Here is a 26,467-nt window from a genome sequence, read left to right on the forward strand (position 1 = left end):
CAACTATACTCAATAGACAGCTGAACCTATCTTCATATCCTTAGTTACTCTATCTACCCTCCTGCTGTCAACTTGAATCTCTAATCCTTTTCTTGAGTTAACTTGCGGAATACTATCTTTTTCTTATGCACTCTTCTCATTCAACAACCTCTCATAATAGCATTTCCATGCCTCTTTTCATCAGCTGTAAGAGCACATGTGCTTCTATCAATGCAGATGTACTTGTCCTCAATGACATCTTGGTCTTCTCTGGCACACTGTCTTGCAATCCAGAACACCTCGTACTTCTGATTTTTACATCATGAAACATTTTCAAATTTCTTCCTTTCTGCTTTCATGTTCCCTGTCTTAATTATTAATTGTAAGTCAGTTGCTCTTGTGGAACAAAAAGTAAGTTATTAACAACTCAAAACATCTACGTAGTTTTGAGCCATGACCAATACTACAAATTTCATTAGGATACAGTTCCTGGGCCTTTCTGTCTCACAAAAAAAGAAACCAATTTTTAAGACTGTAGAATTGATGCAAATGGTTGAGAGTGGTATTAGATGCTATACAAATATGAAGTTAACTTTATGGATGTAAGTTTTCCCCACCTTCATCATCATTATAGTCATTGTTTTGACTATTTGATTTGTCAGTTGGCTAGGTCTGCAATACAACTTGTTTCCATTCTGTACCATATTACCTGTTAGGTCCAACTATCTCTGATGTAACCTATTCAACCAAAAATCTATCATTTACCTTTACTATCAACTCACAACACTTTTTTAGTTAACATGACAGCAAATTTGAAGTGGTCAAATTATTCTTAAATCTCTTAAGAGCACAATTTTTATCTTTTGTATTTTTTAAATCCAGTGAATTGAATTCTGCAATGAAGCTAGCCCCCCATGGCTACCCTCTGGAGCATCCATTTAACAAAGATGGCTATCGTTATATCCTAGCAGAACAAGACCCACATGCACCTAATAGACAAGCTTTTGATGAGAGTTCAGACTGGGCTGGAAAGCCTATTCCCGGTTATTTGTACCGAACATCTTTAGGAAATGATGTCCTCTTCGCTTTGCATGACCGTGGTAAGCAGGAATTTACTGATCTTGTGACTGCTTTATATTACACTTAAAAATGTATTCTTTTTCTCTTTTTCATTTTTCTCTAACTATAGGAAAGGATATACTCCTTGCCTTATTGTGTGCTGGTAGAACTAAACAAATGCTAGACACCTTTTGGAGTTGTCTTAAGAAATTGTAATGATCAAAAATGAATATGGTGACAAAAATTTATTTAACTTGTTATTTAGCCTCAGGTCAGTTCTATAATAGAGGACATTTCAGCTATGGCTATTCCAGCTTTGAATTTATTTTTTCAGGTGCTACTGTGTGGTTGAGAAGTTTGCTTCCCAACTACATGATTTCAGGTTCTGTCTAACTGTGTGGCACCTACTATAGCCTTGATTCAACCAAAACCTTATCAGTGGATTTGGTAGACAGAAGCTGAAAGAAGCCTGTCACATATATATATATAAACAGAAAATCTAATTCCTATTCTATTATTAATTGTTTTGAATCCCTGTTTATGTGCTTCTTCTCTTCTACAGTATTTGTTTTGTTTCTTTTAGCTCCACAACTAAAAATTTCAGACGATTGTTTAACTGTGACTGGAGATAAAGGATACAGCATGGTGAGAGCCACACATGGTCAGTTATTGGTTTTGTTATTTTATTTATCTCGTTAGAACTGTTTATATTATTTAATTTGTATTATGCTATAATAAGTATTGCTATATGTTGTGTTGTGCTGCTTGAAAGAGCATGTTGTGTATTTTGTTGCAATCTGTATGTTCTGTGTTGTGGCATTGTATCTTCTGAATTGTAGTCTTCTGTTCTGATTGCAGTCTTCCTTGTTCTGTATTAATATGTTGTGTTCTATGTCACAGTGTCAAATATTGTGTTGCTATGTCATATGTGCTGTCTTGCAGTTTCATGTATTTTTTGTTGTAATGTTATGTGTCCCTTGTTGTGATGTCAAATATTGTGTTGCAATGTTATGTGTTTTGTTTTGCCATCTCATGTTTTTTTTTTCTTTTGAGCTATGATGTGGTCCTATCTGATCTGTGATACTATGTCAAGTTTTCTAAATTATCCAGTTCGTTAATGCAAATATAAGGAGCCCCTACAACTTTGCTCTACCTACTTAGTAATAGTAGCCAAATTTCCCTCAAATTACACCCTTCTCTCTTAAAAAAGAGCAGTCACATGAGATAATGTAGTCCTATATATATATATATATATATATATGTGTGTGTGTGTGTGTCTGAAAAAGACAAGCTAGTTATCGCTGGAAAGCCCTTAATCAGGGTTGAGCCAGGGCTAAAGCAACAACAAGCATGATACACTTGGAAACAAAATTCAAATGATTCTGATACAGTAATGCTGTACTTGAAAATAATATATATTTTACTACAAACAATTTTAAAAACAAAATATTCTTGTCATTTTATGGCAGGACTGCACATCATTGCCGTGAACCTGTAAAAATTAATAATACAAGCTTCCAATAAGACAGTGCGATAAGTCATCTTTCTTGAATGGGTTGGACAGGTCCTTGCCAACACAGCATCTCCCTAATTATCATGTTCTTTTGTCATTTGTTGTATGAGATTAAACGCCCCAAGATCAGCTTTAACCACTTCTGCTCATGTTTTCCTCGGTCTTTCTCTTCTTCAGCTTCCTTCTACATGGATATTCTAGCACTTTACCTATCTGTTACCCACCATACATATTACATGTTCATACCAATGTAGACTTGCACACTACTGCTAATTCCTTTTATAACTGGTCTATATTGCAACTCATCTTTATCTCTTCATTCATGCAAACTAATATTACAGACCCAGCAGATTTGTAATAATGATAATAATAATAATAATAATAATAACAATAACACACATATGACATAGCAACACAATATTTGACACTGTGACATAGAACAACAGCAACAACAAATACCTTAAGAGAACCCAGGTTCGAAATTTTCCCAAGAAGGTATATCAGCCGAAATGTTGTGTTAACAACAAACAAGATGAGGACAAATATCCATCAATTGTAAATAATATACATAATTCCTCAGCTCTTAAATATAGAACTGGAAGGACTAAGTTATCAACAGATAGGAGTTCCCATGGACAGCCAATTTTAAATTACTATTATAACTTCGAGAACTATAATAAATAGGAAATCACTAAGAACTGGGAGCCTTGATGGACACCTATCTGCATGCTAAATTCTGCTAAACTCCTTGCCAATTCTCACTTCGCATTCTTTACATAGCTTGCACTGCTCTTACAAGCCATTCATTTACATCTACTTTTCTTAAAGCCCACCAAACTATAAATTATAGTGCCTTTCAAAGGTTTCCTGCAAGTCAACAAATACTAGATAAAGAGGTTTATTCTTAGCTAAAAGTTTTTCATACAGTTGCCTCACTATAAAAAGAGCAACAGAAGTACTATGGCCTGGTACAAATCTAAACTGCATTTTATCTAAACTGATTTTCCTCCTAATCATTTGTGTTAATACTCTTTTTGTCACTTTAATAATCTGATGTCTCTGTTGTTGCTTGTTTCCATTGCCCTTTTAACAGTTGGCAATTTTTGCTATTACACCAATCTTTGGGTATGACACCTCCCTATTTTACCTGGTTGATTATGTGAGTTACTTATTTGATCCCCATTTCATCAGATATTTTCAGCATTTCAGCAACTATTCCTGGTGGGTCCGTCTTCATATCTCTTAAGTGCTTGTTTGCTTGCTTCACATTCTTACTTGATGGGACTGGGGTTATCCCAGGTTAGTGGTCCCAGAGACAGCATGCAGTCTACCTGTACTTTCCTTCGCTGACAGTCCCATGTCAGCCCCTGTGCATCCTCCAAAGTGACGTCGAGCCTCTAGAGATCTTCCTTAATCACATCCAGTCATCTGGTGCAGGGTCTGCCATGAAGTATCTTCCAGCCTGCAGCTGCTGTGCCACATGAGAGTAAGGCCTTGGCAGGATGATCTCTTAAGTGAATTTTTGTTAATGAATCTTACTGATAATCTAATATTGTTGTGCTGTTTAACCCCAAAGAGCAAACTTATCAATGGCATCACTGCTTTGTCTCTCCTCGAAATTAAGAGGTGCTAAGATTACAACTGATGTGTATTTTCCTTTTTTATGATGATATGATGTGCGTTAAGGTGGATTTGGCTGCAATTTCTAGCAGGGCAAACAAACATAGAAGTTTCCTTTTTGACTCCAGGTAATATAAAGTTAATGATGGTGGTAATTATAATCTCTGTTAATATAAAATAAAAAAATTCAAACCATTAACTATATTGTGAAGTAGTGCTATGTATTTCTAACTTTTGTTTGTTTTTGTTTTTTTACTGTACGTCAGGTATTCGCTGTGGTTCTTGGTACTATGAAGCAAAAATAGACGACATGCCACTTGACACTGCCACCCGGATTGGATGGGCTCAGCCACTTGGTTAGTATTGGTAGTTGATATTTGTATATAGTATAGATGTTTGTGTATATAGTGAGCACCTAATATGCGTAATAGTAAGATTCCATAGATTTGAAGCAGCAACTTAGGTTCACTTTAGTTCACTTTCTCTGCTAATACCTCTGGAAGATTATCAAAACTTCATTTCTACATTCTATAAAGTCATATCAGATGTGATATTGAGGCATATGCCACTGCAGTACATTGCGCCATGCATCATTTGTCAACATCTGCTCAGGTTGTCTCAGGCAACCCTCCAATGTCCCATTCAGTTCCTCATCGTGATCATGAGACATGTGGCCAGCCAACACAAGCCATCACCGTAGCTGGATCCTCAGAAAAGAGGACACAGGATCCCACTCAGAAAACCAAGCAACATGATCAAACAGTCTAAGCTGATGCTCCCAAATCATACTGGCAATAGGATACATCCATAAAGTCAACAAGGTTATTTAGATGTATATCTGTGATCACAAAAGATCAAGTTATTTATGTGGAACAAATATTTACTCTTAGTTATTTGTATGTGTGTATATTCGAGCACAGTTGTTGCCAGTGCCGCTGGACTAGCTCCTGTGCAAGTAGCACATGAAAACACCTTTTGAGTGTGGTCGTTGCCAGAACTGCCTGACTGGCCCTCGTGCCGGTGGCACGTAAAAAGCACCCACTACACTCTCGGTGTAGTTGGTGTTAGGAAGGGCATTCAGCTGTAGAAACTTTGCCAGATCAGACTGAACCTGGTGCAGCCTCTGGATCACCAGTCCTCAGTCAAACCGTCCAACCCATGCCAGCATGGAAAGCGGACGTTAAACGAACAATGATCTCATGTCCAATAATTTTATCAGTCTTTGGACAGTGAAACTTGTTTAAATGTTGCCTTACTTATTGATACTACATTGATATATGCATTAATTTATATGTATGAGACATACACAACACACATTGGAAATTAGGAATTTATGCCAATTTCAGGCGCAGTGGTTCATGGACAGGAAACTGCTTCCAATAGAGAATCAAAGTCTATGTCTCTGTATTAGCTTTAGTTATTTTCATTATCATCATCATCACCATCTCTGGTATGGACTGAAAATCATAACTAACCAAGCTGAAAGGCCATAGACAGCCAACTAAGTACTTCTGGAATTTATCTTATCATCTGCACTGTGTTGTATCCCTAGCCAAGATACTTAATTCTTAATTACTGAGCGTTGCTCTAAGTTGATACTCATTGGAAGAAGCTGCACAGTACTCAGTTGAAGTCCTCCTTTAAACCTAAAAAAAGAGCAACAGGAACATGCCCAGATGTATTACTCCTTTGAATTACTTCAAAGAAGACCAGATCTTGAATGATTTATGTGGAATTCAAGTTTGGGGTTACAAGACCAACTACCATTACTACAATACAACCTGGTTCTTGATGCCTAGTTGAAACCAATTTATTTATGCTAACTTCAGATCTTTTGAGAACCATGAGCATCACGCAATACCATATCTTTCATCAAATATAAATCTGAGATTTTGAACATATATTTATAAATCATTAATGAATGAGGACATGTTAATAGATATTTGTGTATGTATCCACAGTAATATTCATACTTCTAGAATAACTTTATAATTATTCAAAGAGCTTGAATCAGATATATGATTAGTGTTAAAGATTGTTTTTGTAGTACTTGTGCAACCCAGGTCTTCTATTTATCAGGAATACCTAGTCTCAGTAATAAGAAACTACTTTGCTTGAACTTTTGCATTTAATTAGCATTTTTATTGTAACTATGCAACTTTGTTGTGGGATGTTTTCTCTTTATTTTTTTTTCTCTTAGATTTCCAGCAATCATATAGTCAGTATTCTAAAGTGAGATTTTGTGGTTGGTGGGGAAATATGGAAGTTAACATTAAATATACAAAACACTTATGTAAATGTTTTTTCCTTTGTAAGTTATTTGAAGTAAAAAAAAAAAAAGTTCATTTCCATTTCTGGTGTCCATGAGAAAGTCATGTACAGTCTGATATCTCATTTTCCATCACTGATAAATCTATGTGTGTAAATAAAAAATTATCATCCTTTTGATTAGAATAATCCACATAATAGATTACCATAGTAAATATGTTAGAATGTTTAGTTTCATTGCTCTTGGTTATAAGCTCAATTTTACTTTTACCTCATTTCAGAAGTCAATAAATTATTGACTATATCTAGTCTGATGAACTATTGCATTTTATGCTAAAATAGGAAATCATTTTCATAATCAAAAAGCTAATGGAATTTGGTATTCAGTCCATCTCTCTATTCCCCAAGTTCAAATTCCCATTAGATTTGATTTCATTTTCATCCCACTTAGGTAACTGAAATAACTGTCATTCTTGCATTTTTTATTCAATCCATTATATCTGTTCTTAGTCAAATCAGTGCCAGTGGGTGAAATTATTTGAAAAATTAAGTGTTTTAGGAAAGTGAGACTGTAGAGTAGCAGATTGAGTTTAACACAACATTAGCTAAAGACTTCTTAGCAATGAATTCAAATCTCACAAGAATTAATTTTGCTTTTCATCCTTACATTAATTTGAAAAGTTTATTTCATTTCTAGCTTTATACCAATATAAGATATGGTCATTAACATATTTGTTTCTGTTTATTACTTTGGAGTATATGCCCTCCTTCTTAACACAATTTCTTTATTTCTTTTAACATGAAAAAACCACACACAGGGAATGTCCAAGCTCCATGCGGTTATGATAAGTTTAGCTATTCTTGGAGGTCAAAGAAAGGGACAAGCTTCCATCAGAGTCGTGGCAAACATTTTTCATTTGGATATGGTGAAGGTGATGTTTTAGGTTTCTACATTTATTTACCCCAGCCAGATGATCCAGGGAAACTGTTACCACCAACATACAAAGATAAGGTAGGAAATTTTGATTCTTGTAGTTTTATAGACACACACATTTTTTTTTTTTTCAGTTTGTACTTTAATTTTTGTTCCTTGTGAAGTGGCACGAATGACATTTTCAATCTATAAATCTTGCAGTATTTAGTTTGATTCCTCTACATTTTCAGCTCAAATTCCACTAGAGTCATTTTACCTCCCATACTTCTAGGATCATGTACCAATGTGTCCTTCCTATTTTTGAGACAGTAGAGTATGATTTTAGGGAGATTTAACTGCTATTTCAAGTTGATTAAATAACCACAAAGTGGCTTCCACTCTCAACATAGTCTTGTTAAACTGTATTTAAGTTTTTTAACTCTTCTGAAATGTCGTACTGAGATTTGACACCCCAGCCTGTCTGTGTGTAATATCATCAACAGTAGCATCATCGTTTTATGTCCACAATCCTTTCTGGTATAAGTTTGATAGTTTGACAGGATCCAGCAAGCTGAAGGAATATAACTTGCACCAACATCTTCAGTTTGGTATACTTTCTACACCTTATTACCTCTCCAAACACCAACCACTTTACAAAATATACCAAGTGTATTTTTTATTGTGGTACCAGCACAATAGAGGTTGTCTCCCCCTCAGCAAAACAAAAGTGTTCTCTCAATCCTGCATTGTCTCAACAACCACTTACAGATTTGTATCGGCTACTTTTCTTGTAGCTCTAGTGCGGTATCTTTGTAACTAATAAGACTAAAGAGCCCCACAACTATAAGGGAGAATAAAAGAGAGAGTAATGACATTAGATGAGGTGTTGAGAGACAGTGAAAGATGATTGAAGAACAGATTTTTGTTGTGAGAGAGTGGTAATGAATAGCATGACAGAAGACAGTGTTGGGGGAATAATGAAAGGGACAGAGGAAAGGAGAAGGGAAATATTAGTATTAGGGGTCAGTGAGAAAGAGATGAAGGCTGGTAAGGATGATGGGGTAGGTTAAGTTGGAGTGGATCAAATGCTACCCTGCATTACAAGCATGAATAAGAGTGGGTGGAGGGGTGCATGAAAGAGAGATAGAAATGAGGATGACAAGAAACCAGAGAAGGTATGTGGAGAAGATAAATGAAAGAAATAAGAAGTTTTCTCAAGTACTGCATGGCTGTGTAGTTAAGAAGTCCACTTCCCATCCACATGATTTTTGTGTCAGTTCTTTGTAGCCTCTTGGGTAAGTGTCTTCTACAATAGCCCCAGACTGGCCAAAGCCTTTTAAGTGGGTTTGGTTGATGGAAACTGAAAGAAATCAGTTGTGTATATGTGTCTCCTTGTCTTGACATAGCATCATCATCATCATCATCATCATTTAACGTCCGCTTTCCATGCTAGCATGGGTTGGACGGTTCAACTGGGGTCTGGGGAGCCCGAAGGCTGCACCAGGCCAGTCAGATCTGGTAGTGTTTCTACAGCTGGATGCCCTTCCTAACGCCAACCACTCCAAGAGTGTAGTGGGTGATTTTATGTGCCACCGACACAGGTGCCAGACGAGGCTGGCGAACGGCCACGCTCGGATGGTGTTTTTATGTGCCACCGACACAGGTGCCAGACGAGGCTGGCGAACGGCCATGCTCGGATGGTGTTTTTATGTGCCACCGACAGGTGCCAGACGAGGCTGACAAATGGCCACGCTCGGATGGTGTTTTTATGTGCCACCGACAGGTGCCAGACGAGGCTGACGAACGGCCACGATCGGATGGTGTTTCTTACGTGCCCACAGTACGGAGGCCAGTCGATGCGGTACTGGCTACGGCCACAATTGTAAATGAGCATCACTGTCACACAAGTGGTATCCTCCATTTCCACTCTTCCATGGAAACATGTCCAGTCTTAGAGAAATATTACATCACTTGCAAATGGGTGAGAGTTGGGAGTTGGTAACAGGTAAGGCATCCAACCATTGAAAATCTGCCTCAGTGAACTGTTTCTAATTCAGTTAACCATAGAAAAGTAAACATTAAAATGATGATGATTATGCATATTGCCAGTCAATATGGTCTCTTTTCTGATGTTCAGCATCTTAACATGAATTGTCACCACTTCGTCATTTGTCTTTCAAGATTTTTGTCTTCTATAGGTACAGTCTGCTTTGAGCACTCAGTACTTTTTCCTCTTATCATTTAGGTCATTCATACTATGTCATTCATGTACACTAACTTTATATGTCCAGTAAAGCAGGCTCATTTCATTCTAGTCCTCACACATCTTTTGCAATCAAGGCCCAAATCTTACTATGATGTAACATTGCACTCCGGACATAAACATCATATAATCTGCCCTTCACTCTGAGACAGGTTCTTTGTTGCCAGGAGAATTGATAACTCTGAGCTTTTCCCAAGTCTAAAAACTATGCTTTCAGAGCAACCACTCCTACAGCTAATTAGGTAGGTCATTTAGGTAACAGAAACTATTGACTACACCTAGGGAGCACTCTGAGCAGTTGAGTGAATCTGTTTCCCAAGTGTTTTTCAGGTTTAATGCCCCTATGTTCCTGCCACATATGAAGGCTACCATTGCTGATCATACTGTACCTGTTGTGCAGTCATCATATTCATAAGACATGTATAAAGTTTCTACTTATTCCTTTACTGTATACCAAGCATAGTTATTTCCCTTTCTCAACTACTCTCTTCCTCCTCCTCCTCTCTCTCTCTCTCTCTCTCTCTCTCTCTCTCTCTCTCTCTCTCTCTCTCTCTCTCTCTCTCTCTCTCTCTCTCTCTCTCGTTAAGCTGTATATCTCTACTGCTTCAGTTTTCATTAGCCTTCATCCCTTTATAGTTTGAAAATTACAGCTGATAGAAAATCCATACTAGGAATTTAACAGTTTTTTTTTTCTTCTCTTTCTACCTCTTTCCATTCTTAGAAATTTTAAGTATTCATAACTTACAGATGATAATCTATAACTACAAACAACTTCTAGAAATTCACAATTTATATGTATATGATAACCTATAAGTTATAAATAACTTGTTGAATTTTATACTTTATAGGATGGTTTTGCTAGGAATTCAAAACTCCACCCTAATTTCATTTTTCTGTTTTTAAGCTGTATATTTAACAACTGATACCCTGGTTTTGTATTCATTTGAGAATATTGTAAAATTGAAACATACTGCAGTTTGTAATGAAGCATGTATGTATATGTTTGTGTGTTCACACACATGTATATATGTCAGAATACCTTGTATGAGCAAGCCCCATCTCTTTTGTCTCCTCTTCTCCCACCCTAACACTGTTCCTTCCATTATTCTTTCCATTACCATCTTCTCTCAATAAACCTCTTCTTTTCCATCATGGGATGCTCTCTTTTGCTTTGCAAGTTGCCTCAAAAAGTACCCAATACACTCCAATTGATAACTGATTCAAACTGTTGCAATGCAGGGTTTGAGAGAATTCTTTAGTCATGGCAAAGCAGTCAGTATAGTTCTGGTGCACTATACACCTAGTACACACGGTGACGTAGTTGTTAGTAGGAAAGACATCCAGTCTAGAAGCCAAAAATGAGACATTGGAGGAAGACTGACCCATGGAATCCCTTGACACATTGAATTCTATCAAACCATTCTACCCATGCCAGCATGGAATATGGACATCAAATGATGATAGAATGGATTCCGCAAGCTGCATCCCAAACTTCCAAACAAGAAAAGCAATAATTCTAAATAAGAACTGATGCAGCATAAAGAGGATTCGTTAGTCTTTCTCTCTCTACTTTCTTTCTTTCTCCTCTCTCCTCTCTCTCTCTCTCTCTCTCTCTTGCTACAACATGATAAAATATACCTAAAAAGTTAGTCTTCCCTTTTAAGGTACCAATTTTTGTATAATTCTCTTGATCCACTCCCACTCATTATGAAGAAATGAAATTCAAAGCTGACCTTTACAAACAGGAATTGAACTTGGATTTAGCGGAGTACAGTAGAATGAAAGTAAATAGTATAAGATGATAATTACTCTGATGTGCTACTGTTTTTGACAACTCACCAGCCTGCAAATCAGGAAGTATGATTTGCTGTGACTGAAAATCTAACCCAGAATTTTATTTCAAGACAAAATATAAAATAAATAACACGAAAAATAATCAAAAAATTAAAAGAAAACAAGACTAACAAAATAAAGTTACATAACTGTATGTGTTAGCTTATATATAAATATATATATATATGTGTGTGTGTGTATATATATATATATATCAAATATATAATATGTGTGCACATATAGATATATACATATTATTTATTAATTTATTATTTAACAGTTTTTTGGTTTTTTTTACATAAAACACTTTAATCATTGTTCTGATATACTTTTAACAAATTCAAAAACAATATACTCTGTGGAATTGAAAAGAAAGCAGGCATGTGATGTGAAAGTTTACAGATTAAAAAAATATTTTGAATAATCACAGCTTCAGATAATTTATAGCTGATATATTATATATATATATATATATATATATATATATAATGGTATTTTGATGGGTACAAATCAGTTTCAAGTGTAAGAAAATGTACAGCACAAAGTAGATGTCTGCCCTTTATGATGATAGCTATTAACAGCCTGTTTTCTAGTTATTATATCACTTTTTCTTTGAAATGTCATTGGAAAATTTTTTTCTTTTTGTTGCTGTTGATTTGCTTCTTACTCTTGTGTCTGAGAGAGTTAAATCATTACAGTGAAAATGAGTAATTTTTTCTCGTATGAGAGTGTGTGTGTTTTAGGAACTGTCTACTTGTAGAGCTACTGTGTGTTGTTATTGTTTAGCTCTGATCAAAGACACTACTACTGTGACCTCTTTCTTTTTTACATTCAGAATTACATTTTTCCATGTATCCTTATTTTAGGACAGGAGAGAATGATTTGAGAAAATATGGCTATTTCTAAAAAGTTCAGTTACCATTTAGAGTCTACTTCATTGGCTCGTGTGTGTGTGTGTAGGTGTGGCTGTGAAGTTAAGAAGTTCACTTGCTAACCACAGGTTTCAAGTTCAACCTCACTATGCGACATCTTGGGCAAGTGTCTTCTTTTACAGTGTGAGAGGATTTTGGTGTGTGCAAACTGAGAGAAGCCTATCAAGTGTGTGTTTGTGACTCTTTGTGCTGACATTGCATAATAATAATAAACAACTATCCCCATCATCAAATGGTGTCTCTCATTTCCAATTTTCTATGAAAACATACCATTGGGAAATATTATCTTGCTTAAAAATGTTGGAAACAAGAAGGACATCTGGATAGAAAATCTGCCTCACTCAATTCTGTCAGACACATGTTAGCATAGTAAACTGGCCAAAGTAATAACTATAGATATATATATACATTCCCAATATAGACCCCCATATGATGCTTTTGTTGAATACTTAAAGTGACAAGTGGTAGTTGGATAGAATTTCTGTGCAGTAATGATTACAGAGTGGGAAGTCAGTATCTGGAAACGTTATATAGAATAGCGTGAGTGTATGTGTGTTTTTATTTGAAGAACAATTAACTGTATTTCATTTGGGATATCAGTTTTCAATGTTTCTTTCATTTTTATGTCTACTTTTCTTTGTTTGCCTTAGACAGAATTCATTGAGATAGATTTTCATAACTACATGCCATTCCCATCATCAACCCACACTTGCTTCCTTCCATGGTAATACTTCCCTATGCCCAGACAATATTTCCACAAAGATTGGAAATGAAGGACACTGCTTGCATGATGGTAACAACTATTGTGCAATATCAAAACAAGGAGACACACACAAACACACAGGTCTTCTTTCAGTTTTCGCCAGCCTGTTGAAGACACGTTTCCAGGATACCATGCTGTGAAACTAAACCTGAACTCATGCTATTAATGTTTAGCACTAACTGAATAGACAGCATAAATTTAGAACAAAACTGTACATTTCTTAACTAATTAACTCTTGTGAAGATATACCAAGCATTATATTAGCATGTTTTAATAACTACCCAAACACACAGACATGTGTATGTGACTGACAGGGAGTGAACATACATGTAGATATATACATGCAAGCATATATCATGCATACAAATGAGATACAGGCATGACTACATAGTTACAAAGTTTGCTTTGCAACCATATCATTTCAAGTTCAATCCTGCTGCATGGCACCTTGTGCTGCCAACCAATGTCTTTTGAGCAAATTGGTAGACAAAGCTGTATAAAACATGTTATTGTATATATATGTGTGTGTATATGTCTTGTCTTGAAATTTCAGCACTAATTGTGAATGAAATCACCATTCATACCAACAGGGTCATTTGCAGTCTTCCATGAAAATATGCCTGGCCTTTGATCTTTTCATTGTTTAAGGAACTAGGGGAAGTATTACTTTGATTGGAAATTAGTGAGGGTTGGTCACATAAATAGTGGATATTAAAATGATAATGATGGTGTGTTTGTGTGTGTGTGTGTGTGTGTAAGAAAGGAAATTTCTGCAATGAAACTAAGAATGTTAAGCTTTACAAAAGATTTCATGATTTACAGTAGTAGTGGTAGTAATAACGGTGGTGGTAATTGTAATATTTGTAACGTTACAGTAGTGATGTGATACTGGTTCAGGAAAGAAGTGGTTACGGGTGTGTTGGTAGCAGGAATGGTTTGGTGATGGTTGTTGCTATTGTAACTTGGTGGTGGCTTAGAAATTTGTCGTCTCCCACACAATTGAACTTGATTCAACCTCACTTGGATAATATCAAAAAGAGAGGGAGTTTATGGAAGGAAGAGAAAAAGTCAAAAAGAACAACTTACTGATGAAACTTAGCATTTAATTGTAAAGATGCTCAAAAGCTTTCAATTTTTGCTTTTGAGCAAGGCACTTGTCTGGCTGAATTTATCTGTAGCTGAGATAGCGACTTTTAGTTGCAATTCATGTAGAAACACTATCACAGATTCCTTTGGCCAAATAACATTCATCTACTTAATCATGTTTACGAACACACATGCCCTTCCCTTCTTAGACCCTCCAATTATCAAATTTAAAATGTATAAAATTTTACTGCTCTGTAGCATAACTTATTGGTTGACTAGCTCAAACCAAAGCATAAGCATCATAGTTATCCATGTTTATTACCTTTAAAATTCCAAGCTCATTCGTAAGATAATTTATTTCTTTTGTCTACACTCATGGCCAACTTTTGCTAGGAATGCAGCATAGCTGATTAAATAGATTCACATTGTATTACTGGTACTTACTTTACTGCCTTGACCATCCCCATAATAAACAAGTAACAATTATCTGATGAAATATGAAGCTAAGCTGTAGTCCAATGAGCTGTTTCTATCATTACTACTACTACAATGGCTGTAGGGCAAAAACGAAATTATAGAATACTGAAGTAAATGCCTAGTAAGTATATAAGTGTTGTACCTGTCAAAAACTACTGTCCGTTTAATTAGTTATACCCTTCCCCTCAAAATTGCTCGTCCTGTGCCTAAATTAGAAACAATTATTATTATCATCATCATTGTAAAAAGGGCAGAGCTTGTCAAGATGGGTATTTAATAATGTCTCTTTACATTCCGGCTTCAAATCCCATCAAGATTCATTTAAACTTTCATCCTTCTGAGTTAAGTACTGAGTATCCACATAATTGACTAACCCCTCCCCACAAATGAAACTTGGTGCCTGTATAAAAATTCATTATGTTTACTATCATAGAATTCATTTGCTGTACTATTGGAAGTAAACTAGCAATTTGAATCTGTAACCCAGTTGCTTAACCTTGTCATTTCACTCTACATTGATTCCTTTTAGTAAGACATGACCATCATGCAATTTCTTTCTCCTTTCCCTCTGCAATTCTTAGACTTTGGCCAAGTATAAAATCAGAATTGGGAGAAGGGTAAACCTTTTTCATTTTATTATTTTTTTTTCATATAATTCTTTGACATTTAAAAAAAATTGCTTGTGCAATATGGTTATCAGGTTAGAGTGTGGGTTTAAAAGAAAGCTAACCTCATTGTTACAGTCATATCTCTCCGCCAAGTAATAAATATTACACTACTTGTCTGGATCTGCACAGCTATAAAAATGGGAGGACATATCTCGACCTCTTGTTGAATTATTATAAAATTTATCCAGTTTTAGAAACAAAACAAACAAAAAAAAAGACAAACACTTCTTCCAAAGATTCATATGCAAATATCCAGATTTGCAAAAAGAATTTCTGCCCATGCTAGCATGGGATGGCGGGAATAATTATTTAAATCTGTACAAAAAAAGGCTGCATTTTAATTTTTGTTGGGTTTTTCTTTTTGCGTTGTTGCATTCTTTTTATGTTTTATTCTTGTTTTATTTTTCATTAGTGTAAATGTAGGCTATATTTTAAATGTTTATCTTCTCTCTCTCTCTCTCTCTCTCTCTCTCTCTCTCTCTCTCTCTCTCTCTCTCTCTCTCTCTCTCTCTCTCTCTCTTTCTCTCTCTCTCCCTCTCAATCAATCAAAGAAAAATATATGTTATTGTGTATCAAAGCTTGGTTTGCATGCTTTCTTCCTCTTCTGCCTCTTCCTCCTCTACCTCTTCTTCTGCCGATGCCTCCTGTGCCGCTGCTTCTTCTTCCATCACGTTACCCTCCTCTTCTGTTTCTGTGATTGTGGGTTTAGCTTCCATTAACATATCACTTTTTTCTTCCATAATCTCCACCTACAAAAGTAATTGGTTTATAAACTTATTAAAATTAAATATCGTTATTATAAAAACAGCATGCCAAACAAAATGCTTTGCAGCATTTCTTCCAGCTTTACATTCTGAGTACAAATACCTGCCTTTCAATCTTTAGGGGTCTAGCACTGGGGTTGATGTAATCACCTAGTGTCTTCACCCAAAATTTCAGGTCTTATGTCTATAGTAGAAAGAATTGTTACTATTATAAAATATCAAATATTGCTATCAATGGAAATTGTAGCTGTGATACCAGTGCCGGTGGCACGTAAGAGAACCATCCGAACGTGGCCATTGCCAGCGCCGCCCCAACTGGCCTCCGTGCCAGTGGCACATAAAAAGCACCATCCGATTGTGGCCGTTGCCAGCCTCGTCTGGCCCCCGTGACGGTGGCACGTAAAAAGCACCATCCGATCATGGCCGTTTGCCAGCCTCATCTGGCACCTGTGCAGGTGGCACATAAAAAGCACCCACTACACTCATGGAGTGGTTGGCATTAGGAAGGGCATCTAGCTGTAGAAACACTGCCAGATCAGACTGGGCCTGGCGCAGCCTTCCGGCTTCCCGGACCCCAATTGAACCGTCCAACCCATGCTAGCATGGAAAAAGGACGTTAAATGATGATGATGATTTAAACTTAGCAGTTTGGTGTTTTATAAAAATATGGAATTGTCACATTTGGCCTTGTCAGTCTTGTGTTAGATACAGTGGCTAAAAGAACCAAAGTTCAAATCCAATAACTAGTGCTGGACTGTTGTGAATTTGGCAAAACATAAGTAAATTTTCATCACCTGTAAGATTTCAATTGATTGATTTAAAGTTTTTGGTTTGGAGTACTGAGATATATTCTTAACCTTCCCAATGCTGTTTGTGGCATAAAAGAACTAGCATCAACAAGGCAGTTCAAAACTGCAGCACAATTTTATCTTTCTGGAACTTAAAACTCTTACACTACAGTGTTAGGCCCCAAAAGAGAAGCTCTTTGTGTGTGTGCTTGCATGTTTGTTGTTTTGCTTCAAGTCAGTGTCTTGATCCAGCAGATGAAAGCTATGTCAATCCCATATTTAACCCTTTAGCATTTAAACTGACCATATTCAGCCTAAATATTCTACTTGCATGATTATTTGAAAACAATGAGAATAAATAAACTTTACATTTGATAGTTATCTGAATGCTTAACCCTTATGGTTAAGTGGTTCAGTATTGTGCATGCTAGCATGGAGGGCAGACATTAAATGATGATTTAAGATAGTTGGGTAAGATTTAAAAGAGATTTAGTTGCTGTTTATAGCAGGTCAGGTGATCACATAGAGGCTCTTATGTTGGCTCAACACACACACACACACTACATGTATATAGTAAAAGGATTGGACTTAGATATGTTGTGGTACAAAGCTTGATAACTCACATGGTTGAAATTTAAATAGCTACATCACCAGGATGTGCTTTTGTGTTCATCTCTAACCTTGCAGTACGTATGAGCACACACCCTCCTTATCAGGTTCAATTGTTATTATGGGAAAATCCAAATAATGCTTAAAGGAAATTAAACTCTACACAAAAAATAAATTTAAGTATTTGTTTAAGATGAGTGTATGTTCCATAAGCTCCATATATCTCTTAGAACAAGGAAGTACTTTACACAATATATTTCAAATCAAAAATATAGATTTTCTTTTTAATGACCAACTATGAGGACTAAAGTAGTTATGACCACCTCCCTTCATCAGGTTAAATTACACAAAAACAGCTTATATCAATCAACTAATCATACTTCCATCTTGTTTACAATAAAGATAGTGGATGACAGTATGCAGTCTACAAAGATGATTGGTTTCAGTCTCTGTCTCGTTCTTGAAAAGCTCTGCTCACAACCCGACAAAAATACATTGTATGTTTTAATCTGAGGAGGTAGTGCAGTCCCTACTCTTGATCTTTTTCTAAGGCCTCTTATATAGATAAATGAAATAAAGGAGGAACCATGACTTCTGAGTTGCTGTAATTGAAAGTAGTGTATCAGAGTATTGTTCTGTTTTTAGACCAGAGACTTGGTGTGTATGCTTGCTGCAGAATGGACTCTCCTAAAGTAACCTCGTGCCAGATTATTGTATTGAACCACTCTATGGATTTAGTCTACTGCTACCCAAAAAGAGATACAGTCCTTCTGAAGTGTTTCCATCTACCCAATTTCACTCAAAATATTGGCATCATTGCTCTAACTAGTTGGCCAAGAATATATCACATTCTATGATTAATCAGTGATGCAAGCCATTCCACTGCCAGTTCCCTTCATTCAGGGTTGAGATTCCAAACTTTGAAATAAAGAGCTAACCAATTTAAGAACACACTCTACTCTTGTGCTAATCACATCCTGAACAGACAACTATCTACAAACCAACTTGTGTATAATTACCATTCTATATCCTGTTGCTCTTTTAAAGTTAATAACCTCAACTTACGCAATAAACTGTGTATAATTGAACTCAATCAAACCTCATTTCACTTTATGTGAGAAACACCTACAGCATAAAGGATCCTTTTTGAAGTCTTATGATCTTTACAACAGGATCAGTTTGCATCATTGCCAGTATAAATGCTAATGCAACAAGCAATCACTGGATTACATGTATGAATAAGCTACTCAACTAGAAACTTCCAGTGTTCATCTAATGTCTCATTAAAAGTAAAAGAAATTAAAAAAGAAATTGTTTGCTTACTGCTGTTTCTTTGATAATCTTCTCACTTTCAGTTTTTAGTTCTTCTGATGCTGAAAAAAAATAATAATGTATAATAATGTTAGTGATGATAAGGCCGCAGATTTTTTTTGAGATATTATTATAACCAATGTAATTAATGTTAGAACATGACTATTTTCTTTACCTATACTCTACCGTTTCTACCATAAGATCCTGCAATTTTTGGTACAATACCTTCAATTTTTAGGAGAGAAGTTATTGTCACTTGAATCAGTATTCAAGCCAAATTGGTATTTATTTTATCACTCTTAAAATAATGAAAAGCTAAGTCTACTTAAGTAGAACTTAAAATATCTTAGACATAATTGCTGCCATTCCCCTAATAGTTTGCTGTACTTTATTTGACATTATATTTCAATTTGCTTTGTTGTTAATCAGCCCAAGGAGCCCAGGGATCAAAAGCATTCTAAATTTGACCATCCTATCTTTTGTTTTATTTTCAAACATAATGTATTAAGATGCAAAGATGTCATTTGAGTGAACTTGACTGTTTCTAACAAGTTACTTAGCAATGGAGATAGTAGCTCCCTTGTTAGTATATGATTGGAGGGTGATCCAAATATCATTTCTAGCAGTTCATGCAACCATGTTGAGATTCCTACTTAAGCACATGATTTGAGGGAAATTTGGCTCCTATTTTCTTTGTAGTTTCATATTGAGAAAATTTGTGTTCAGGCTTTAATAGCAGAGGAGGATTAGTCATAATCTGATTAATGCTTTCTCAAAATTCTTTTATTTTATTCTATAGATATTCTGACTAATTAAGGTAGAATACAATCTGTTACTTACCTGTTATATCCACTTCTGCTTTTACCTCTTCTTGCCTATTGTTAGAAAAGTGAACATTGTATGTGTGCATTTCATATATACAATTACAATTTCTCAAGTACTATAAATTAGATGTACATTATGACAATGGTCGTGTCAAATATACGAAAGTTTCATAAACAAAAATTATAAAAAGACATTACTAGTAATCCAATAGGTCTGGTTGGATAGGAATGTTTTGTTTATTAATATTAAAGATTCTCTTGAGTTTTTGATATCATATTTCAGCTTTTTCATGCAGCCTAGACAGATAACACTTTCCTCAATACATGTTCTGTTCTGAGTGTGGCCACCAACTGTACTTCCAACTTTTATGCTAGGTTTTTGTGTTTCCCTGAAATGATTCTGAGTACACCAATCATGATGGGTATACACTCAATATTGAAGGCTTATGAATATACTTCTTTTCAAATTATCATAATTTTTGTTGTTGTTGTTGTTGGTATTATTATTATCATTATTATTATTATTATTATTCCACTTGCCACACTGCATTTGTTGCTGATGGTGTAATAAGATGCCGGTTGTCCACACCCAGTGGACTGAAGTAACACCTTAATTGTCATACACTTTAATAAGTATTCTAGCAGTTCCCAGAAGTGTTGTTTTCTGTAAGTGCCCCTTCCTGATGGGGTCCCTGAGTTTTTAAAAATAGTTTTCAATTCTGATGTTCACAGTACCAAATGCTCCAACAACTGGGACTGCCTCAACCATTTCTATTACACACAAATGTTTTATCTCCTATGCTAGTAGTTATTATTACTAACAATTAGAGGAACCCAATACAAAAACAGATGTTAAATGATGATGATGATATATATATAGGCACAGGAGTGGCTGTGTGGTAAGTAGCTTGCTTATCAACCGCATGATTCTGGGTTCAGTCCCGCTGCGTGGCACCTTGTGCAGGTGTTTTGTACTATAGCCTCTGGCCGACCAAAACCTTGTGAGTGGACTGGTAGATGGAAACTGGAAGAAGCCCATTGTATATATGTGTGTATATATATATATATATATATATATATATATATATATATATATAATCAAATCAAATCAAAAATCAAACAAAATCAAATAGATGAACATCAATGGAATTTGTGGTACCAGTGCCGGTGGCACACAAGAAAATCATCCGAACGTGGCCGTAGCCAGTACCGCACCGACTGGCCTCCATGCTGTGGGCACGTAACAATCACCATCCAATCGTGGCCGATCGCCAGCCTAATCTGGCTCCTGTGTCGGTGGCACATAAAAACACCATCCGAGCGTGGCCGTTCGCCAGCCTCGTCTGGCACCTGTGTCGGTGGCACATAAAAACACCATCCGAGCATGGCCGTTCGCCAGCCTCGTCTGGCACCTGTGTCGGTGGCACATAAAAACACCATCCGAGCGTGGTCGTCTGCTAGCCTTGTCTGGCACCTGTGTCGGTGGCACATAAAAACACCATCCGAGCGTGGCCGTTCGCCAGCTTCGTCTGGCACCTGTGTCGGTGGCACATAAAAACACCATCCGAGCGTGGCCGTTCGCCAGCTTCGTCTGGCACCTGTGTCGGTGGCACATAAAAACACCATCCGAGCGTGGCCGTTCGCCAGCCTCGTCTGGCACCTGTGTCGGTGGCACATAAAATCACCCACTACACTCTCGGAGTGGTTGGCGTTAGGAAGGGCATCCAGCTGTAGAAACACTGCCAGATCTGACTGGCCTGGTGCAGCCTTCGGGCTCCCCAGACCCCAGTTGAACCGTCCAACCCATGCTAGCATGGAAAGCGGACGTTAAATGATGATGATGATGATGATGATATATATACACACACACACACATACATATATATATATACACACACATACATACTCTTTTACTCTTTTCAGTCATTTTGACTGCGGCCATGCTGGAGCACCGCCTTTAGTTGAGCAACTCGACTCCGGGACTTATTCTTTGTAAGCCCAGTACTTATTCTATCAGTCTCTTTTGCCGAACCGCTAAGTGACGGGGATATAGACACACCAAGCGATGCTAGGGGGACAAACACAGACACACAAACATACACACACACACATATATATATATATACATATATACGACGGGCTTCTTTCAGTTTCCGTCTACCAAATCCACTCACAAGGCTTTGGTCGGCCCGAGGCTATAGTAGAAGACACTTGCCCAAGATGCCACGCAGTGGGACTGAACCCCGAACCATGTGGTTGGTTAGCAAGCTACTTACCACACAGCCACTCCTGCGCCATACATATATATATATGTATGTTTGTGTGTCTATATTTGTTCCCCCAACATCACTTAACAACTGATGCTGGTGTGTTTGTGTCCTCATAACTTAGTAGTTCGGCAAAAGAGACCAATGGAATTAGTACTAGGCTTACAAAGAATAAATCCTGGGGTCAATTTGCTTGACTAAAGGCAGTGCTCCAGTGTGACTGCAGTCAAATGACTGAAACAAGTAAAAGAATAAAGAATATCTATTTTTTTATGTAATGTAGCTAAATATGATGTGTTGAAACTGATACTGGCAGCTGTAAGATCTGAACATTTGACAGAATGGTCAATAGACCAGCACTTCAACCTCATAACCATTGTACTTCCTCGATATGTTAGCTACATAATTTAAATCTTTTCCAGTCATTTAGCAGCTCTGGTAATTAAGTCAAATTCCAATATTCTACAAATAACAGCAGTTACAGAAATCCCTCCATTTACATTTATGCATATAATTGAAACTTTTCTAATGATTAAACTCACTTTAGGCAACAGACAATAGTGTGAGAAATTATTACATTTTTGTTTCAGATTTTTATATAAATATTGCAATTTCCATTTGATGTTGTCATTTGTTCCATATAAGTTACTTTAGATTACACTAGAAATACTTGTTTCAAACTAAAAGTTTCCAAAGAAACATAAAAAGATTCAGGTATGTAAATTAGCAGATAGAATGTGAAAATATAAGAGATATGCAAGCTGGAAAAGTGGACATTAATACAATGATAAAATACTGTTAAGCAGTGATTTGCATTTTGAAATCACATTTCAGTTTAGATATCCAAGTGTAGCATTTCATGAAAGTCTGTAAACTCATTAATCTGCCTGAAATAGGATGCAACAACACTTCATTAATTTATTTGATACAACAGGTATTTTGAGTTAGTTATTATTGTTGTTCATTAACCCCAGGTCAGTTTTGATGAGGTAGACTTATGTTCAAAGGTGTTCTAGCATCACCATCCTATCATTATTATTCACAGACATAGTCTAAGACCACATTATGCAGTATGAACTTCCTTCTTTGAGACAATAGAGCATGATTTGAGAGATATTTGGCTGTTATTTTTAGCAGTTCTAGTAGCCATTTAGAGTTATTCTTTTAGCTTGGTTTTCATTAGTTGTTATTCATCAAGCTACCCTGGTGCAAAACATAATTTCTGTGATTATGTGCTATCATACAAAGATATTTGAAATTAATCAAAACACTTTGTATTTTATGACACTAACTCTTTAATCCTTTCGTTACTGTGTTTATTTTGAGATGTTCTGCGTTTCTTTCAATTACTTTAAATATAACAAAGAATTTAGTAAAATAACTTAGTTATCATTAAGTAAGTGTTAGGAACATAAATTGTGAAAGATTTTAATTCAAAATTTTTGAAAACAAGACATTTGTACCACAGAGCCAGTTTCAGCCGTGTTGGTATCAACGGGGTTAAATACATCATGGCAATTATGTTTTCAATTATAATACATGACTGGTATTTATTTTTTCCACCTTGTCAGCATTTAAACTTAAGGTTTTGAGTAACAGAATTAGTCTGGCACTACCCATTCCTACCATATCATTTCCTTCACATGTGATATTATTTCTAAGAAATTTTGGTATGAAAATTAACTTACTTGTTCTCTGCTTCATTTTCACTTTCTGTTGTTGATGATTCTTTGACAAAGATAATTTTTCACTTTGTTCATCTGTATCTAGAAGATAATTTTCATAGTTTAGCATTCCACATTAAATATGTATTGATTTCTTTTGGATTAGGGAGAGACAAGTAAGTTGATATGAAGCTCATACTTTTCCAAAATTATTTACTGCATAATTTAATTGATAGAAGTGATGACAAGTGACCAAGACCTTTGGAGATATACTGTACTTGAGAAGACCCAGCAAGCCAAATGAGACCATAACCATGGCCTATGCCAGTGCAGCATAACCAGCTCATTTAAGAGCACTCTTATATTGTTGGGCAATAAACTGTGATTGTGAAGACCTGTGAAGTCATTGTCGTGGCCGATAAAGGTACTGCCTGATTGGCACCCATACCGGTGGCACATAAAAAGCACCATTTGAGTGTGATCGTTGCCAGTACCACCTGACTGGCTCCTGTGCTGGTGGCACATAAAAAGCACCATTCAAGCATAGTTGATGCCAGTACCAGTTGACTGGTTCCATGCCGGCGGCATGTAAAAAGCACCATTCAAGCATGGTCAATGCCAGTACCGCCTGACTGGCCCTCATGCCAGTGGCATGTAAAAAGCACCCACTACACTCAGAGTGGGTGGCATTAGGAAGGGCATCCAGCTGTAGAAACTTTGCAAGATCAGATTGGAACCTGGCGCAGCCTTCTGGCTTGCTAGCCCTCAGTCAAACCATCCAATCCATGCCAGTATGGAAAACAGATGTTAAACAACGATGATGATGGTGGCGGCAGCAGCAATGATGACTGAATGAATGAATGAATGAAATAAGGTTTCAACTACAATTCGAAACCTGATTACAGACTTGGTTTGATTGCAATTTTATTTTCAGTAGCAAACTAATAAATACATATATGACAATGAGCTCTCCCATCGAAAACTATATATGAAAACTCAGTAGCAGTCACTTGTATGCAAAGCTTTGATTTGCTTGTTCCACTAACCTTCATCACTACAGGATTTTAAGAACAGCATTGAAAGTGTTGATACTGACAACCTGCTCCAATAATGTATTTTAAATGGAGTAAATTTGTACAGAGTCTGCTCCTAATTGTTGAAAACTCTCCTCCTAACTAACGTAAACTGAACTGCTGCACAATGTGCCATGTACCACACAAAAAGATGCATGTTAGGAAAAGGTAGGAATACTAATCAAAGTAGACTGATGTTGATCTTCTTCACCATTCACAGTCTACATCATATATGAAGTTCCCCCTTGCCTAAGTTTATCTAGTAATGCTAAACATACACCAAAGCAGATTGCAAATGTAAACCAGAATACACAGAATAGCATACATAACTGCAATGTAATACATCAAAATTCATTGGTTAAGATTTTTGCACAGGTTTGCTAGCATAGAACATAATTGCAACTTTGAGATACTCTTCTGGAAAATTTCCAAAGTAATGCTCACCTTGCTAGTTGGCTGTTGATCCTATGCAAGGTCCATCTGTTCTTTAGACAGGACTTGTTTCTGTCCTGTTGGACTTCTGGTAACCCTTTTCACTAAGATCAGTTAGTTTTTGATGACCCAACCAAGTGACTGGTTGCATTAGATTACATATTACTGATAGCACACTCACAAGCAAACTGACATTACACACCCACAACCCACACCACATATACCATATGTTTAATAAAGGTATACTTAATCTTGCAGCTTGGACTGAAGATTAAACTGACTAAATTTGTCCATTATTAAATACTAATCAAAGATCAGTTACCACTGCCTTTCAAACTGTCAAAGTTAAGAATCATATAGCCACTTATAGATACTTGAACAAAATCATGACATGCATAAAAATGGGGTTTTGCCAACTTACTGTGTGACATTCTTTTAGAATTGTATTCTTCCATTATTTCTGAGACTAAACTGCTGGTATTTTTGTCCACTTCTAGTTCAATCAGATCTTCTGCATTGTCTTCTATGCTCACCTCCTCCTCACTTTTCTCTTCTTTCTTTTCTTCATTGTCATCATCGCTTTTATTGTCTTTGTCACTTTGGTGATCAACGTTATCTTCAACGGAGCTGGAGGTCTGATTGATATCTTCAGTTTGATCATTGTGAGAACATGGGCCTTGTTTGAGGGATAAATCCTCACCAACATCCTCTGTCAACAAACTAACTACTTCATTACCAGTATCTACTCCTCCACTTTGCTCTTTATCATTTGCATCTTCAATACTGCTCTTGCTACTGTCGCTGCTACTACTGCTGCTTCTACTACATTTCTTGTTGTTCTTGTTTTTGACTTTATCTGTCAGAACAATTGGCACCAAATTGGTCTGTTGCTTCTTTTTGACTTCCTTGCTCTCTGTACTTTGTTCTGTGAAGTGAACAGTGTCTTTGCCTTCATGGGAAATGAACTCTAACTGCAAAATAGAATTGAGAGGGAATTTGAAGATCTTAGCTGTCATAATGGTTATGGTGATGGTAGTGGAACATTGAGGAAGAAAATGAATGGGGACAACCATTATAGAAATAGCATGTAGTCAAAGAGGTAGTGTTACCAACAATGATTGATGTTGTGTGGACAAAGTGTGACTTTAACAATGAACTCTACTAAGAGACTGACAAAAGATTGAATGTTAGACAAACTTATACCCTTAATAAATTTGGATGAGTTCTTACATTTATATGACACCAGATCAATTCTGTAATCAAACATTTTTCTTTTTTACTTCTATGGGAATACAGAGTTCAGGCAATGTATGTTGGACTATATTTTCTTTATGGCCTGTGTAAAATTTGGCTATTATTTC

At 36.3% G+C, this 26,467-nt stretch overlaps 2 protein-coding genes across 5 annotated transcripts in view; one reads left to right on the forward strand and one right to left on the reverse strand.

Annotated features, from left to right (window-relative positions):
• LOC115209695 (set1/Ash2 histone methyltransferase complex subunit ASH2) overlaps window positions 1-26,467 on the forward strand; it is a 172,675-nt gene that overhangs the window by 56,291 nt on the left and 89,917 nt on the right. For 2 of the 3 annotated variants that reach the window (XM_029778180.2, XM_029778181.2), the window contains exons 11-14: window positions 862-1,079; window positions 1,622-1,699; window positions 4,438-4,527; window positions 7,258-7,451. In XM_029778180.2, the coding sequence (XP_029634040.1) occupies window positions 862-1,079; window positions 1,622-1,699; window positions 4,438-4,527; window positions 7,258-7,451 (580 nt within the window). Of the gene's footprint in view, window positions 1-861; window positions 1,080-1,621; window positions 1,700-4,437; window positions 4,528-7,257; window positions 7,452-11,279; window positions 11,313-26,467 lie in introns of those variants that run through there. The other variant, XM_036501453.1, reaches the window with a different exon arrangement.
• Window positions 15,826-26,467, reverse strand: part of LOC115209696 (DNA ligase 1) — an 83,998-nt gene continuing 73,356 nt past the window's right edge. The window contains exons 7-11 of one of the 2 annotated variants that reach the window (XM_029778182.2): window positions 25,528-26,077; window positions 23,626-23,703; window positions 19,687-19,721; window positions 18,859-18,908; window positions 15,826-16,123 (exon numbers count right to left, since the gene is read on the reverse strand). In XM_029778182.2, the coding sequence (XP_029634042.1) occupies window positions 19,708-19,721; window positions 23,626-23,703; window positions 25,528-26,077 (642 nt within the window). In that variant the 3' untranslated portion in view covers window positions 15,826-16,123; window positions 18,859-18,908; window positions 19,687-19,707. Of the gene's footprint in view, window positions 16,124-18,858; window positions 18,909-19,686; window positions 19,722-22,267; window positions 22,329-23,603; window positions 23,704-25,527; window positions 26,078-26,467 lie in introns of those variants that run through there. The other variant, XM_036501454.1, reaches the window with a different exon arrangement.

The sequence above is a fragment of the Octopus sinensis genome, linkage group LG3 (genome assembly GCF_006345805.1).
Source record: "Octopus sinensis linkage group LG3, ASM634580v1, whole genome shotgun sequence".
Taxonomy (NCBI): Eukaryota; Metazoa; Mollusca; class Cephalopoda; order Octopoda; family Octopodidae; genus Octopus; species Octopus sinensis.